This window comes from Ooceraea biroi, chromosome 3 (genome assembly GCF_003672135.1).
Source record: "Ooceraea biroi isolate clonal line C1 chromosome 3, Obir_v5.4, whole genome shotgun sequence".
NCBI classification, from domain to species: Eukaryota; Metazoa; Arthropoda; class Insecta; order Hymenoptera; family Formicidae; genus Ooceraea; species Ooceraea biroi.
In genome coordinates this window covers 6,215,548-6,228,893 of record NC_039508.1, presented here as the reverse complement: position 1 = coordinate 6,228,893, position 13,346 = coordinate 6,215,548, and the positions used below count along the sequence as shown (strand labels likewise).

The following is a 13,346-nucleotide window of genomic DNA, read 5'->3' as shown; positions in this document are numbered from 1 at the left end:
AAAGTCTCAGAACTACTCGGAATATGAAAAAATTTCTAAAGGCTAAACTTTTTCAAATAATGTAAAATAATATAATCACAGCGAAGCAAGATCTACGTGCTTAATACAATTTAATTTGAGTACAAATCAATCAACAAACGTTTCGATCTATTCGTTAGACCATCTTCAATGTATATCAGTAAACCATAAGCGAAATCAAAACTCCATATTTATAGTAAAAAAAATAAACCAGTAATTATAATAGCGGTGATCCGTCATTGATATGCTACGATTATTTAGTTCCAACGCAGCGGTGAGCGCGAAGGAGTCGAATTGCAAACGAGTTGAGACGTGTACGCGCAAGCCAGTTTTACATTATTTTTATTTTTTTGTATTCATAATTCGTGTTGATCATCAAGATTTGTATTTTATACTTTCGATAACATCACAATAGTTACAACGGTCATTTGCAAAAATGTATTGATAGTCCATATCGCAATCCAAAATCCATGTTAGTTAGGACAGTCCTATGCAAATGTTTATTCATAGACCCAGTTAATAAATCTTTCCCAGTTAAAGAACTTTTTCATTTCTGAGTTTACGGTATTTTCAATAGCAGAGAACTCTAGGCAATATAAAAAATAGTGATATCATCAACTCAGAACTCCTCTGAGAAGAAAACAATTTTTAGCTAACTTTTTCATTTCTGAATTTACGGTATTTTCAATAGCAGAGAACTCTAGGCAATATAAAAAATAATGATATCATCAACTCAGAACTCCTCGGAAAAGAAAAAATCTTTTAAGCGCGATAACTTTTTCATTTCTAAATCTAAAGGATTTTCAATCGTCGAAAAATCCTCGCAATATGCCAAATCCACTCTTAAAAATCCGTGTTAAATGTCTTCGCGTGGAGGTTAACAATTTGGTAGAGTGTAATAATTGTACATATAATAAATAATAGATGAATATTATTATTCGAAAACATTATTAGTACTGAAAAATAAAATAGCGCGCGCCTGTGTTGTACTAGTCATTCTAAATTTTCTATGTAATGCTGAATACTTACTCTAACGTTAGAGACACACGTCGTTAAGAACTTTTCCATACGCAGATCGCTGAATTCGACGCGTATGATCGAATCCATGTCGACGGTGACGCGCCACGATATCTCAGCTACTCGCCTGAAAGGCTTTGGATACAACGGCGAGGTAATGCGTCCAGAAGGTCCTTCGAGTTCGTTTCCTCCGACGTAATTGTATTCGGCCACGAAACCTTTGGCGGTGCCCGAGCTGTCGCTCTTAAACTTAATCCAGAGTACGCTGGAGGACGTAATCGACGCGACATCCTTGCCGCAAGAAACGCTAATGAGTTTTCCGATCCCGCTGTTCTCCCGTATCTCCAGATAATCCAGATCGCAGTTTTCGCTGGATTGGATATCGAACTCGGAGAATGTGAGAGTGACCCTGTTACCGGGGGAGGTGTTCAAAACCCAAACGCATTCCGCGTTTAGGGGGTAACTGTTCGGATAACCCGGCGAGGTGATTGCTCCTTTTTCGGAGGTGTAATTTCCACCGCAGGCTAGCAGCAATATAAAATTAGAAATCTCGTTAGTTCGTTCATTTCTTACCTTAACTTGACGTACCTGTATTCAGAACAGAATAAGCTGCGGCGAAGTGGCCGAGTAACTCTTCGTTTGAGCTGTATAGGTGCACGGTGAGCGAACTTCCGGTACTCGTAACTGGTGGTGGTGTGATATTGTCGCACCATTTTCCTAGAAGCGGACCATCCATGCCTTCACCCTCGAACACCTGGACGTAGTCCAAGGAACAGGGGCCCAAATAAGAATCCAAGCGTCCGCTAATTTCGAGCGGGTCAATCTCCATATGCGTGAAAGTTATGGTCACATGATCGGCTGCAATGATATGCAAAGAAATTAGAAAAAGGATAAATTAATGGTTTAAAAAAGTACATGTAGTTCAATATACAGTGCTGGCAAAAAGTTCCGGAACGGTTAAAAATCTTGGAAAATAATGATTTAGTGGAAAAATGTTTCAAACAAAAAGTATAGGGCTTAAAAAAATCTATTAGATGATGATATATATTTGACTTTGGTATGACCTTGGAAAGCCCGGTCATGGTCAACATAAAAATCTTAAATGGAAACCCCTATTTTTTATTACATATTCTTGTAGCTTAGCTCGAGAGCTTTTCGAAACGCTATAATAAATTTTTTTTCTCTTACGTACTTTTTGACTTATAAGGCTTGAAGGTTACACAGTACCGCCGGCATTAGAATTATCCAAGGTGTACCGCGTGGAGGTTGCACGGTCGGATTTACACCTCTTTTGTGTGTGCGTGCGTGCGTATGTGTGCGTGTGTGTGTGTGTGGCGCGCGCTCGCGCGCGTGTGTGTGTTCTTCATAAAACTAACTTCACAAAAATAGTTTATACTCGTATGTACGAACAACGGCATTAATGCCGTCCGAAAATACGTGTGACGCACACTAAGAAAGCGCGTCACTTATAAACTTTCTTGCGTATAGGTGAGGTGTTCCGATAACTATTTTGCTCGCTCGTGTTTACCTCACCTACAACCGGCATTGTATAAGCGACCCGATCGTTGTGTGCGATCACACGGGTATTCGGACGGCATTAATGCCGTTGTTCGTACATACGAGTATAAACTATTTTCGTGAAGTTAGTTTTTGAAGAACACACACACACGCGCGAGCGCGCGCCACACACACACACACGCACACATACGCACGCACGCACACACAAAAGAGGTGTAAATTCGACCGTGCAACCTCCACGCGGTACACCTTGGGTAATTCTAATGCCGGCGGTACTGTGTAACCTTCAAGCCTTATAAGTCAAAAAGTACGTAAGAGAAAAAAAATTTATTATAGCGTTTCGAAAAGCTCTCGAGCTAAGCTACAAGAATATGTAATAAAAAATAGGAGTTTCCATTTAAGATTTTTATGTTGACCATGACCGGGCTTTCCAAGGTCATACCAAGGTCAAATATATATCATCATCTAATAGATTTTTTAAGCCCTATACTTTTTGTTTGAAACATTTTTCCACTAAATCATTATTTTCCAAGATTTTTAACCGTTCCGGAACTTTTTGCCAGCACTGTATATATAACAGATTGGAGTAAAGCTCGCATTACCTGGATCTTCTGCTATTAACGTCCATGTACAATTAGGATTGTGTGTGTCTGTACTGATGTAGTCAGACGAGGGTGTGAGGAAACCGTGATCCTTCACGATTATACGTGCTCCGCAGGATCTGGTGTATCTCGCTTTGAACCCTTTGGCGGAGATTATACTGTCAGTCCGCATGACCACTAACATCTGATTACTACTCGAAATGTAGGCCGGTGGTAGCTGATTATGGCAATGCGTTCCCAGTAATGGATCATCCTTCGTTGGCCCATCAAAGACCTGTGAAAATACAAAGTCAAAATCAATGTTCGTAATTCTCGTTCGTATATCTAAACGCAAAAATGTTTATTCGAATTTTACAACTCTTCACAATACTTTTATAAACAGTTTATTTGAATAGTTGACGCGTCTTAACAGTAGGCAGGATGTGGAATACCTTAACATAGTCATCCGTGCAATTTCTACTGTTCTCGATATCAAAATCCAGGAATGTGAGGTTTACAAGATGATTGCTGTCAACTTCCAGCAGCCACTCGCAATCCTGAATATGTGGATAATTTTGCGGGTAATTGGCCGAGTGAATGACGCCTGAGTTCGCTGTAAATCTACCGCCACATTGGATAGGAACGCTTCTGTAACTTGCGTTGAATCCTCGACCAGCATACGATACGTCCGAGTGGAATTTCACGAACATCTTGTTGCCGGGACTAGTGTATATCACTGGCTTGTCCGAGTAACAAAGCTCGACCAATTTTGGCGCGTCCGAGTCCTCGCCACCGTAAATCTGGATTTTGTCGTAGGGACACACCGTGCCTTTGAATGCCTTTTCGGTTTCCACCTAAAAGGAGAAAGTTTTTATTTTTTCGCACAACAGCACTGAGTGAATCTAATACTTTCGTAATAAATTTGTGAAATCCTCGTGTGCACTCTTCCTCAAGCATACTCACATTGTGAAGAGTGAGTTCGACGCTGTATGTGTGATCCACTTCAATCAGCCATTCGCAATCGACATTCATCGGATAAGAGAACGGGTATTGAGGTGACGTGAAATTGTCAAACGGTTTAGTCAAGTGACCACCACAACCATTCACCGTCCATTCGAGTCGGAAACCATTAAAGGCAACATAAGAATCCGTGATAAACGTTATGAACACTTGATGTTGCGTTGAATTAATTTTCTTTGGTAGATCGATAGATCCACAAAAGCGACCCAGCTCGGTGTTTGGGGTGTCGTCATCGCCTTCATTGATTTGAAGATAGTCATACTGGCAACGTTCTGTGATATCCGCGGTGCTTCCTTCGAGATCAAAGTGCGAGAAAGTCAAATTTATTGTGTTACCAATCGGAGCCTCGATGATCCAACTGCAGTTTGTCGAGTGCTCATACTTGTTGGGGAAATTCGGTGACTCGATCACACCATAATAGCCGTGCAGTTTGTTATGGCACTCTGATTCATAAAAGTAATATTTTCTTACAAATAAAATTATAATATAAATAAAGAATAATTATATTTAATATTTTATAAAGAAGAACATTTTCAGAAGGAATTCCAAAAATTTTAAAGCTATAAATTTTTTTAATAAATAAAATAATAAAAGCACGTATACACATAATTTAAATGCTAATTAATTTCAGAAACAACAACTAACATATCGGATTAGAATTATGCATTATTGAATTAATGACACATATACTTACGCGTTTTGTACTTCAGATGAAAACCGCGACCGGCAGTACTAAAATCGCTGCGGAATCGAACAGTCATCTGATTGGATTTGGCCTGGATGGTCGTCGGGTATGTGGTACCGCAGTAACGTCTTCCATTTGTACGATGACTGATGCCTTCGAATACTTCGATAAAATCAAATCGACATTTCGAATGCTGTTCGAGATCAAGATCCACTATTTCGAGTTGCACTAAACTGCCCGCCGCTACGGCGATCTTCCAGTAGCAATCGGCGTTTACCTGGTAAAGTTCGGGGTAATACGGTGACATGATATCCCCAGTGACCGTGTTCATTGTACCACCACATCCTATAAAGTTAAATATAAAATTAAATTTTATTAATCTATTATAAATTTATTATAAAATATTAATTAAAATATAAAATATTAATAAAATTAAAAGACTTGAAATAATATTGGGTCATTAAGTATGAAACTTTACAAATGTAAAAGCGCCATCTTTAACATTTGTTATCTCAAATTTGGCGCCAGACGTCAGTATCAGGTTAGGTTAGTGTGATAGATGTATGTTCGCTCTTCAAATGTCATATTTGTTTGTTCAAATATCTTCATTAGTTTTATTGGTGGATTCTTTTTTATAGAACTATGGAAAAGTCCAAAATTCGTGTGATTTATGAATATGAGTTCCGCCGTGGAACCACAGTGTCGGAGACAGCTCGTAATATCAACGCTGTATTTGGTGAAGGTTCAACTACTAAAGCAACGGTGGGCAATTGGTTCAAAAACTTCAGAGATGGAAATTTCAGCCTCGCTAATGAGCCACGTGGAAGACCAAAGACGAAGGTGGATAATGATCACTTGAGAGCCGTAGTAGAGTCCGATCCATCTCAAAGTACACGTGAATTGGCATCGATATTCAATGTTTCTATACCCACCATATTGTTCATTTACTGCAATTGGTAAGATAAAGAAGTTGGACAAATGGGTCCCGCACGAATTGACCGATGCGCAGCAGGCGCAACGTCTAGAGGCTTCCCCTTCTTTGCTTTCCCGTCACAAAAATGAATCTTTTTTTAATCGAATTGTGACCTGCGATGAAAAGTGGATACTCTACGACAATCGTAAACGCTCACATCAGTGGTTGAACGCTGATGAACCACCGAGACATCACGCGAAACTCAACGTTACACAGAAGAAGCTTATGGTGACTGTTTGGTGGTCCAGGTCAGGTGTTATCTACTACAACTTTATGAAACCTGGTACATCGATAACGGCTGAAGTATATTGCAAGCAACTGGACGAAATGATGCAACAACTTGCTATTAAACAACCGAAATTGGTCAATCGGTCAATGCCAATCCTGTTGCATGATAATGCTCGACCGCACACTGCACGACTGACCGTGGCAAAGCTACGGGAGTTGGAATTGGAAACTCTCCGTCATCCACCATATTCACCAGATCTATCACCTACCGACTATCACTTCTTCCGGAATTTGGACAACTTCTTGGTGGGAAAATTCTTCAATTCTCAACAGGCAGTCGAAACAGCCTTCCGCGACCTCATCGATTCCCGTGCTCCTGGCTTCTATAGTAGAGGCATAGACCAACTACCACTAAAATGGCAGAAGTGTGTAGATAACATGGGCGCATACTTCGATTGAAAATAAATCATGTCCATGTGCCAAAAAATGTAAAAGTTTATGTTCTATTTGTAAAGTTTCATACTTAATGACCCAATAGAAAACTTAGTTAAAAGTTCCTGTAAAGCTGTTACCTATCGTGGTGCTATCCCATCGTATATAAAAGCCTTCCATCGATCTTGAGAAATCCGAAACGAATTTAATGTACATTTGATTGGTTTGGCTTGGTATTTCAGTAGGTATTTCTGTACCGCAAAACTTGCCGATTAGCGGTGCAGACTCGTAACCACCGTTCCTGAAATGTATTGGAAACCGTATATCGAAATATCGAAATAGCGTTTTGTGCGAATAATATAATAAAGAAATTAACTTCTAAGTTATTTTTACCTAATTTCCAAGTAATCGAATGCGCAGCTGGAATGGTCCTCTAACTCGAAGCTTTCCACCGTTAGCACGATTCTGTGCTTGTTCTGCGCTTCGATAATCCAAGTGCACTCCTTTTTGTTTGGATAATAATTTGGATAGTTTGGCGATTTAATAACGCCGTTTGATTTCATGTAACGGCCACCGCACACTTTCATTGCATCCACAAAAATATACGTAGCGACGAATCCGTCGCTCGTAATACTCGAGTCGGTGTGGAATAGTATGGTGAGCGTGCGAGTTTGTGTCGTTATGTCGGGCGGTTTAGTAGTACCACAATATCTGAAATATATAATTATATTATAATATATTTTATAATAATATATTTATATATAATTAAATATATTATATTATAATATAATATATTTTAGAAGGAGAATTCACAGAAATTGTTTAATGTGGAATTTAAGTTGAGATGATCGCAACGCATATTGTTAATTTGTATAAATTTAAAGTAATTTATGTTTTCATTTAAACTGTTAAGATGAAAAAGATTGGTATTGCTAATACATACTTAGCTGTTATATCTTCCTCAGATGCCGTGTAATTTTCATAGATGTTGACGTAATCATGGACGCAATGAACATGATATTCCAAATTGAATGACAGCCAGGTAAGTTGTATCACGTATCCTGGCGGTGCTTGAATAGTCCAAATGCATTGTTCATTGTTGGCGTAAACTCCATTTTCAATGGGAGACTGAATCACGTGATTCGATTCTTTGAACATTCCGCCACATCCTTAATAAGATCAAAGTAACATTAATTATTTCGTAGAATCTAAATTTTTTTCTTAAAAAAATCTTTCTAATCTAAATTTTTACGCTTTACGGTTGTAATGGTGTAGAATAAATTTACTCCATTTAAAGCTGCCACAATTTTTATCATAATTATAGATTAATTTACATTTAATAAATCAAAGTGCAAGTGTACTTACTGCGATCGATGGTCGTGTAATTGGCTTTGAAGCCTCGGCCTTCGATGCTGCTATCAGTCGTAAACTTTATGTACATGTAGTTATGCGTGGAGTAATAAGGCTCGGCTGGAATGTGTCCCACGTCACCGCATAACGTGGCAAGCTTCGTTGTATTTTCGTTATCACCATCGTAGATCTCGAGGTAATCGTAGTAACAATCTGGTGGTTCTCTGCCTTCGATGTCCATGTCTTCAATCGTCAATACGATTCCTTTATTAGTCGGTTGTACGATTTCGTAAGTACATGTCCTCGAACCGTGATAGGTGTTTGGATAGAAGGGCGACTTGAGGATCCCAGTTGAATCGTGGAATTCACCGCCACATAAAGCCTCGTATGACAGAGTAAAGCCTTCCAGTTCGTAAGACCAATCGGATTTGAAAATCACAACTATAGTATTCGAGTTTGATTTGAATGTTGGTGGAATATCAGATCCACAGTATCTCCCAAGTAGCTGAGACTCCGTGGTAGGTCCATCGAAAATCTGAAAACGTGCAAACAAAATACTAATTAAAAACAATGCCTCCCTACATGGAACGTTGCTGCGAAAGAATCGAAAGATTACCTCGACGAAATCGAATTGGCAACTGCTCGAGTGCTCGAGATCAAATCGTAACCATGATGCTTTGATTCGTTCGCCCATTGGCAGCTGTATTTTCCATTCACATTCCATGTTCGGTTGGTAAGATGAAGATGCGTGACCGGGTGAACTGATCGTTCCCGTGGGGGTAGTATACATTCCACCACAACCGGGTACACCTGATAACGTGAATTTTTATAGACATGAAAACGATCGAACGTATGATATTCCTGTGAATATTTATGAAAATTTTCAGATAAATATCAAATTGGAGTCAATGCTGATTAGATAGAAGCGAGCTGTCTTTTAAATTTAAATACCTTCAATCAGTGAATAATGGATTTGGAAACCAGCATCTTGACCAGCACTATCAGAATGAAAGTGAACTTCTGCTTCGGAACTTGGTGTGATCAATGGCGGCGGACGCGTGTGATTGCAGAAAAGTCCTAAGCGTTCGTTATCTATACCTGTAATCTATCCGAATATAAAATTAATATAAAGTGTAATGAAAAAGATGATCGTTTTATAAATTGAGATGTTTAACGTCACGAAGAAGGAAAATGCAGAACTTAAGAAATTTATATAATATTGCATGCCAGTTGAATTAAGGAACATTTACCTCCAGATAATCGCTCTCGCAAGTCGGATGTTCCTCGAGCATCACCAGACCAAAGTGGAACTGAATTCTTTTTGATGGTGTAGCATTAATTGTCCAGAAGCAGTCTCTGTTTGGCGGATACCTCCCTGGCGAACCCGGAGACGAAATTGTCCCATAATTATTTTCTAAAACACCTCCGCAAACAGGATTGATGCTATTCCATTCAAAAGTAAATCCTCCGCGAGATACACTGCTGTCTGAATGGAACCATAAGTAGAGGGTGTTATGGGATGAAACGATGTTGCCGTTCCCGTTAGGCAATGTGTCACCGCAAAATCGATTGATCATCTGGCTACCAGCATTTCTGCCGTCATGGATCTAAAAATATAACGTGCATCGTAATTTTTATTTCTCTCATTCTTTAAAATTCTAATATTTAGATAATATTAAATAAATATATATGAAAAGATCAAATTTTTAGAATTGATCGAAGAACTTACAAATGCTTGAAGTAACTTTTCGTATTTTAAAACTTCGCTTCGCTACATTTATAATAACTTCAACGCAGAGTGAAGATATTAAGAAAATTTTAACTGTCGAACGTGTAACATCATACCTGTAGGAAATCGAACTTGCAATCCGTGGAGTGCTCAAGATTGAAAGCAGAGAAGGTGACGTTCAAAACCTTAGAAGGTTCCGTGATCAACACCCATGCGCAGCTTAATCCGTGCTGATATGTGCTACCACCCATGGGGAATTGAAGTCTCCCCGTAGGATTTCGTGATACACCGCCGCACGATTGCCGTGGAGTTTCGCACCTGCTTCCCGTGAAGCTTGGTCTACACTGACACGTTACTTGTCCGTCCAAAATCTGGCAGACACCGTTGTTTCGGCAGGGATTCGGCGAACACGGATCGACCCGTACGTTACACGTAGTGCCTAAACGTTAAAATAAAATATACGGCTATGTTGCAATGTAAGTATACACGAAACGCTCAATACTTCTCACAAGTTTTCAGTTAAATAAAATAGTAATAAAATAAAATAGAATAAAAGATATTATTGTAATTATATAATTATATAACTATTTTGTTCGCAGAACAAATTTAAACGTTATTTTTGGCTGCACAATTTACATTCTTACATTACATATTTACTATTTGCGGCCACTGCATACATGTATCAAACGCAAATCGATTTTGTATCTTATCCGGTCAGTGAGACGTGTGAGAAGCAGAGCGTTACAATTTACGAGTAGGTTGATGAGTCGATTCCCCATCCCATTTTCATTGGTAATACGTACCTGAATATCCCGGATTGCACGTGCAAGTGAAGCCATTTTCGCCGGTTGGCGTGCACCTGCCATAAACGCAGGGGTTGCTGGCGCACGCTATATTAACTGATGCATCAATTTGACAGCCGTTTGGTCCCATTCCGTTGCCGATGTAACCCGCTGGACAGCGACAGAGCACATAAGAACTTGTAAGCGATGGATTCTCGGTACAGCTGGCTAATGGATGACACCCGCCGTTGTTGATGGCGCAACCACCGACGTAGATGCAACTGATGCCGTCGCCCCGGTATCCAGAAGGGCAAGCGCCACATACCCTGGAACCCTACAATTCAAATCATTAATAAAATGTATAATTAGGCATTTAATGTATATAATTTAATTTAATTTAATTTATTTATTTTCTATATTTTATTTATCTTTTAATATAAACAAAACACAGAATTGCGAGGCGGTAGATTGCAATTGTAATGCTTATTTCACATCCTCATCTTCAATGGCATGTTTCTTTTGAAATGAACGTCATTTGTCACATTTATCGAGCACAGCTTTACTTTATAATATTGTACTTCGTGTCGCGTGTAACATGTAACATCTCTCTTTGTGCACTTACCAACGTGTTCATGCATTGCACGTAAGGCGAGGTGCTGCAACCGCCGTTATTAATTAGACACTCGTCAATGTCGGTGCAATAATAGCCATTCCCACTGTAGCCATGCGGACAGGCGCCGCAAGTGAACGAGCCAAGTGTGTTGCGACACGGTACCGGTGGATTTACGGAGCAGGGTGGATGGTCCGCAGCACATTCATCTACATCCTTGATGCAAGCCGGGTTTGTGCCGTCCTTCTGCCATCCCTAAGAACAATAAATAAGGGGCTTAGCGTTTCTGCCAGTTCACGTGAACAAGGTGTGCCTCACGTATCAGTTTGACAAGTGAAAAGAAAAGGAGTATTTATAAAATAGGAAGCGGTAACACGTACTTGATCGCAGATGCACGTGTATCCAAGTGAGGAGCCACTTTTCTCGACGCACACGCCGTGTTCGCCGCAAAGCGCTCCGGAGTTCTCCGCGTTGCAAATCGACGTTTTCTGCGTGCAATGAAGGCCAAACCATCCGGGCAAGCAATCACATCTAGTATCGAACCGATTATAGATTACACATAGACGTCCCGTATAGTATATATTTGAGAAATTGCATGTCCCTTGAACCCACAGAGATATACCTCTTGCCAGAACTCACACAACAGTAGAATTATTAAAAGAAGTACGATGAAAAAGAAAAATTATTCAAATTGTATTTCACTTTAGATACCATTCTGATAAAATAGATTTTAATTAAATTTTAATTAAATTTTAATAAATTTTTATTAAAAATTATTATTTTACTTTTTACTGAAGAAAAGAAAAAAATCTTGTTAAGAAATCTGCGTGTAAAAGTGCATAATGTTGCATACCGATAACTTCCAGGCAAATTGCGACACGTTGCCCTATTCTGACATCCAAGATCCGTACCAAGAAATCTCGCGCATTCGTTGACATCTGTCATGCAATTTGGACCCTGAAAAGCCATGAATTATTTTCACAAAATGTCAAATGCTTTTTACAGTACGTTGACGTACCTCCCAATTTGATGTGCAATGACATTGATAGCCGTCATAGAGATCCTCACACGTACCGCCATTTTGACATGGATTACTTTGGCACTCATTTTCTCGGAGTAGCGTTTGCATAGCTCTCAACGTGTCTTCTAAGGCTTTGAGCTAAATCAGTAATATAATTTACACATTTTTTAATTTAATTACGCGTGTCACGTTATTTGCACATACAACGTACAATAAATAGAGCTGCAAATTATACATACTCGGACATTGATACGACGTATGCTATTTCTGGCGAATCCCGGTATTGGATAATTCTACAAAGAAATATTATATTAATAATAATTTATTTTCTATTCTCTTTCAGTTAGAGAAACGTATATTTCAATAAAATAACATTTTTACCCCGAGTTACGCGATAAAATTGCAAGATAAATAGTGATTTTATCATATAAAACAATTTTTAATTTTCGCCGACGCATTAGCATAATTTGTAGAAATATGTCGCAAGGGAAATGCATCATGTACGTCGCAAAAGCTGTCAATATTTTTTCATGCATTCGTAATTCTTACCTGTGTACGTGATCTGTTTCCCGCACGATTCGTGCCGTTCGCATCGATGCCCCTTTCAAGTAGAGCGACTCTTCTCTGTAAACCCAAAGGGCCTGTCACTATAGTCGCTAATCGTTCAAGAGAGTTCTCCATCACGGCGAGATATCCTCTCTGCCACCTGTCGATGACCCGGGTCGCATTTTGCGCCTAAACAGGATCAAAGTTTAATGTGTTGGCCAATTAAATCTTAATTGTACCGTACAAACGGATTAATAAACGTATATTCACCGCCGATGCTACATGAAGCAGATTGATCTCATTGACGTTCACGTAACCGCCCCCCATTATCTTCAGAGTGATGTTTCTGTCTCTCGCACTGGAGATTATGAGATGTCCGTCTCGAGCCTCCAGAACAGGTCTGAATTTATATATTAATTACATTAATATATTTAATAATTTACATTAATTATATATTAATTATATATTTTATTTATAACCGAGGAGGGTAGGTTTCTGTAAGAAAGATAGATGCAGAAGGATTTTTATCTGACCGATACAAAATCGATTTTATATAAAACTCTTTCTATCCCTCCCGATTCTTGTTGGCATCAGTCATTGATACGTAAATGGCTATCTTTATACGTCAATTGTATCGCGATATTATGCAAATCTGTAGTAACTTCTTCTGACTTAACTCGACATGTGGCAGACACTGTATGCAAATGCAAACGACAAGATGTACATTGACGTGCATTGTGCAAACTCTTATCATACCTCTCGTCCATCCATGCCGCACAGAAGCCCAGGTATAATAATAGAAACCATCCCGGTGCAGAAGCCATGCCAGCGACGAT

The 13,346-nt window shown here is 39.2% G+C and overlaps 1 protein-coding gene across 1 annotated transcript in view; it reads right to left on the bottom strand.

Moving 5' to 3' along the window:
* LOC105275437 (cubilin) overlaps positions 1 to 13,346 on the bottom strand; it is a 24,310-nt gene extending 10,964 nt beyond the window's left edge. The window contains exons 1-23 of the mRNA XM_026968215.1: positions 13,267 to 13,346; positions 12,781 to 12,910; positions 12,514 to 12,699; positions 12,204 to 12,257; positions 11,962 to 12,102; positions 11,797 to 11,900; positions 11,324 to 11,474; positions 10,956 to 11,198; positions 10,355 to 10,667; positions 9,668 to 9,990; positions 9,073 to 9,429; positions 8,774 to 8,927; positions 8,439 to 8,632; positions 7,838 to 8,357; positions 7,416 to 7,641; positions 6,866 to 7,183; positions 6,613 to 6,773; positions 4,849 to 5,184; positions 4,098 to 4,597; positions 3,587 to 3,988; positions 3,156 to 3,429; positions 1,624 to 1,893; positions 1,048 to 1,559 (exon numbers count right to left, since the gene is read on the bottom strand). Coding sequence (XP_026824016.1) covers positions 1,048 to 1,559; positions 1,624 to 1,893; positions 3,156 to 3,429; positions 3,587 to 3,988; positions 4,098 to 4,597; positions 4,849 to 5,184; positions 6,613 to 6,773; positions 6,866 to 7,183; positions 7,416 to 7,641; positions 7,838 to 8,357; positions 8,439 to 8,632; positions 8,774 to 8,927; positions 9,073 to 9,429; positions 9,668 to 9,990; positions 10,355 to 10,667; positions 10,956 to 11,198; positions 11,324 to 11,474; positions 11,797 to 11,900; positions 11,962 to 12,102; positions 12,204 to 12,257; positions 12,514 to 12,699; positions 12,781 to 12,910; positions 13,267 to 13,334 — 5,937 coding nt within the window. The 5' untranslated portion in view covers positions 13,335 to 13,346. The remainder of the gene's footprint in view (positions 1 to 1,047; positions 1,560 to 1,623; positions 1,894 to 3,155; positions 3,430 to 3,586; positions 3,989 to 4,097; positions 4,598 to 4,848; positions 5,185 to 6,612; positions 6,774 to 6,865; positions 7,184 to 7,415; positions 7,642 to 7,837; positions 8,358 to 8,438; positions 8,633 to 8,773; positions 8,928 to 9,072; positions 9,430 to 9,667; positions 9,991 to 10,354; positions 10,668 to 10,955; positions 11,199 to 11,323; positions 11,475 to 11,796; positions 11,901 to 11,961; positions 12,103 to 12,203; positions 12,258 to 12,513; positions 12,700 to 12,780; positions 12,911 to 13,266) is intronic.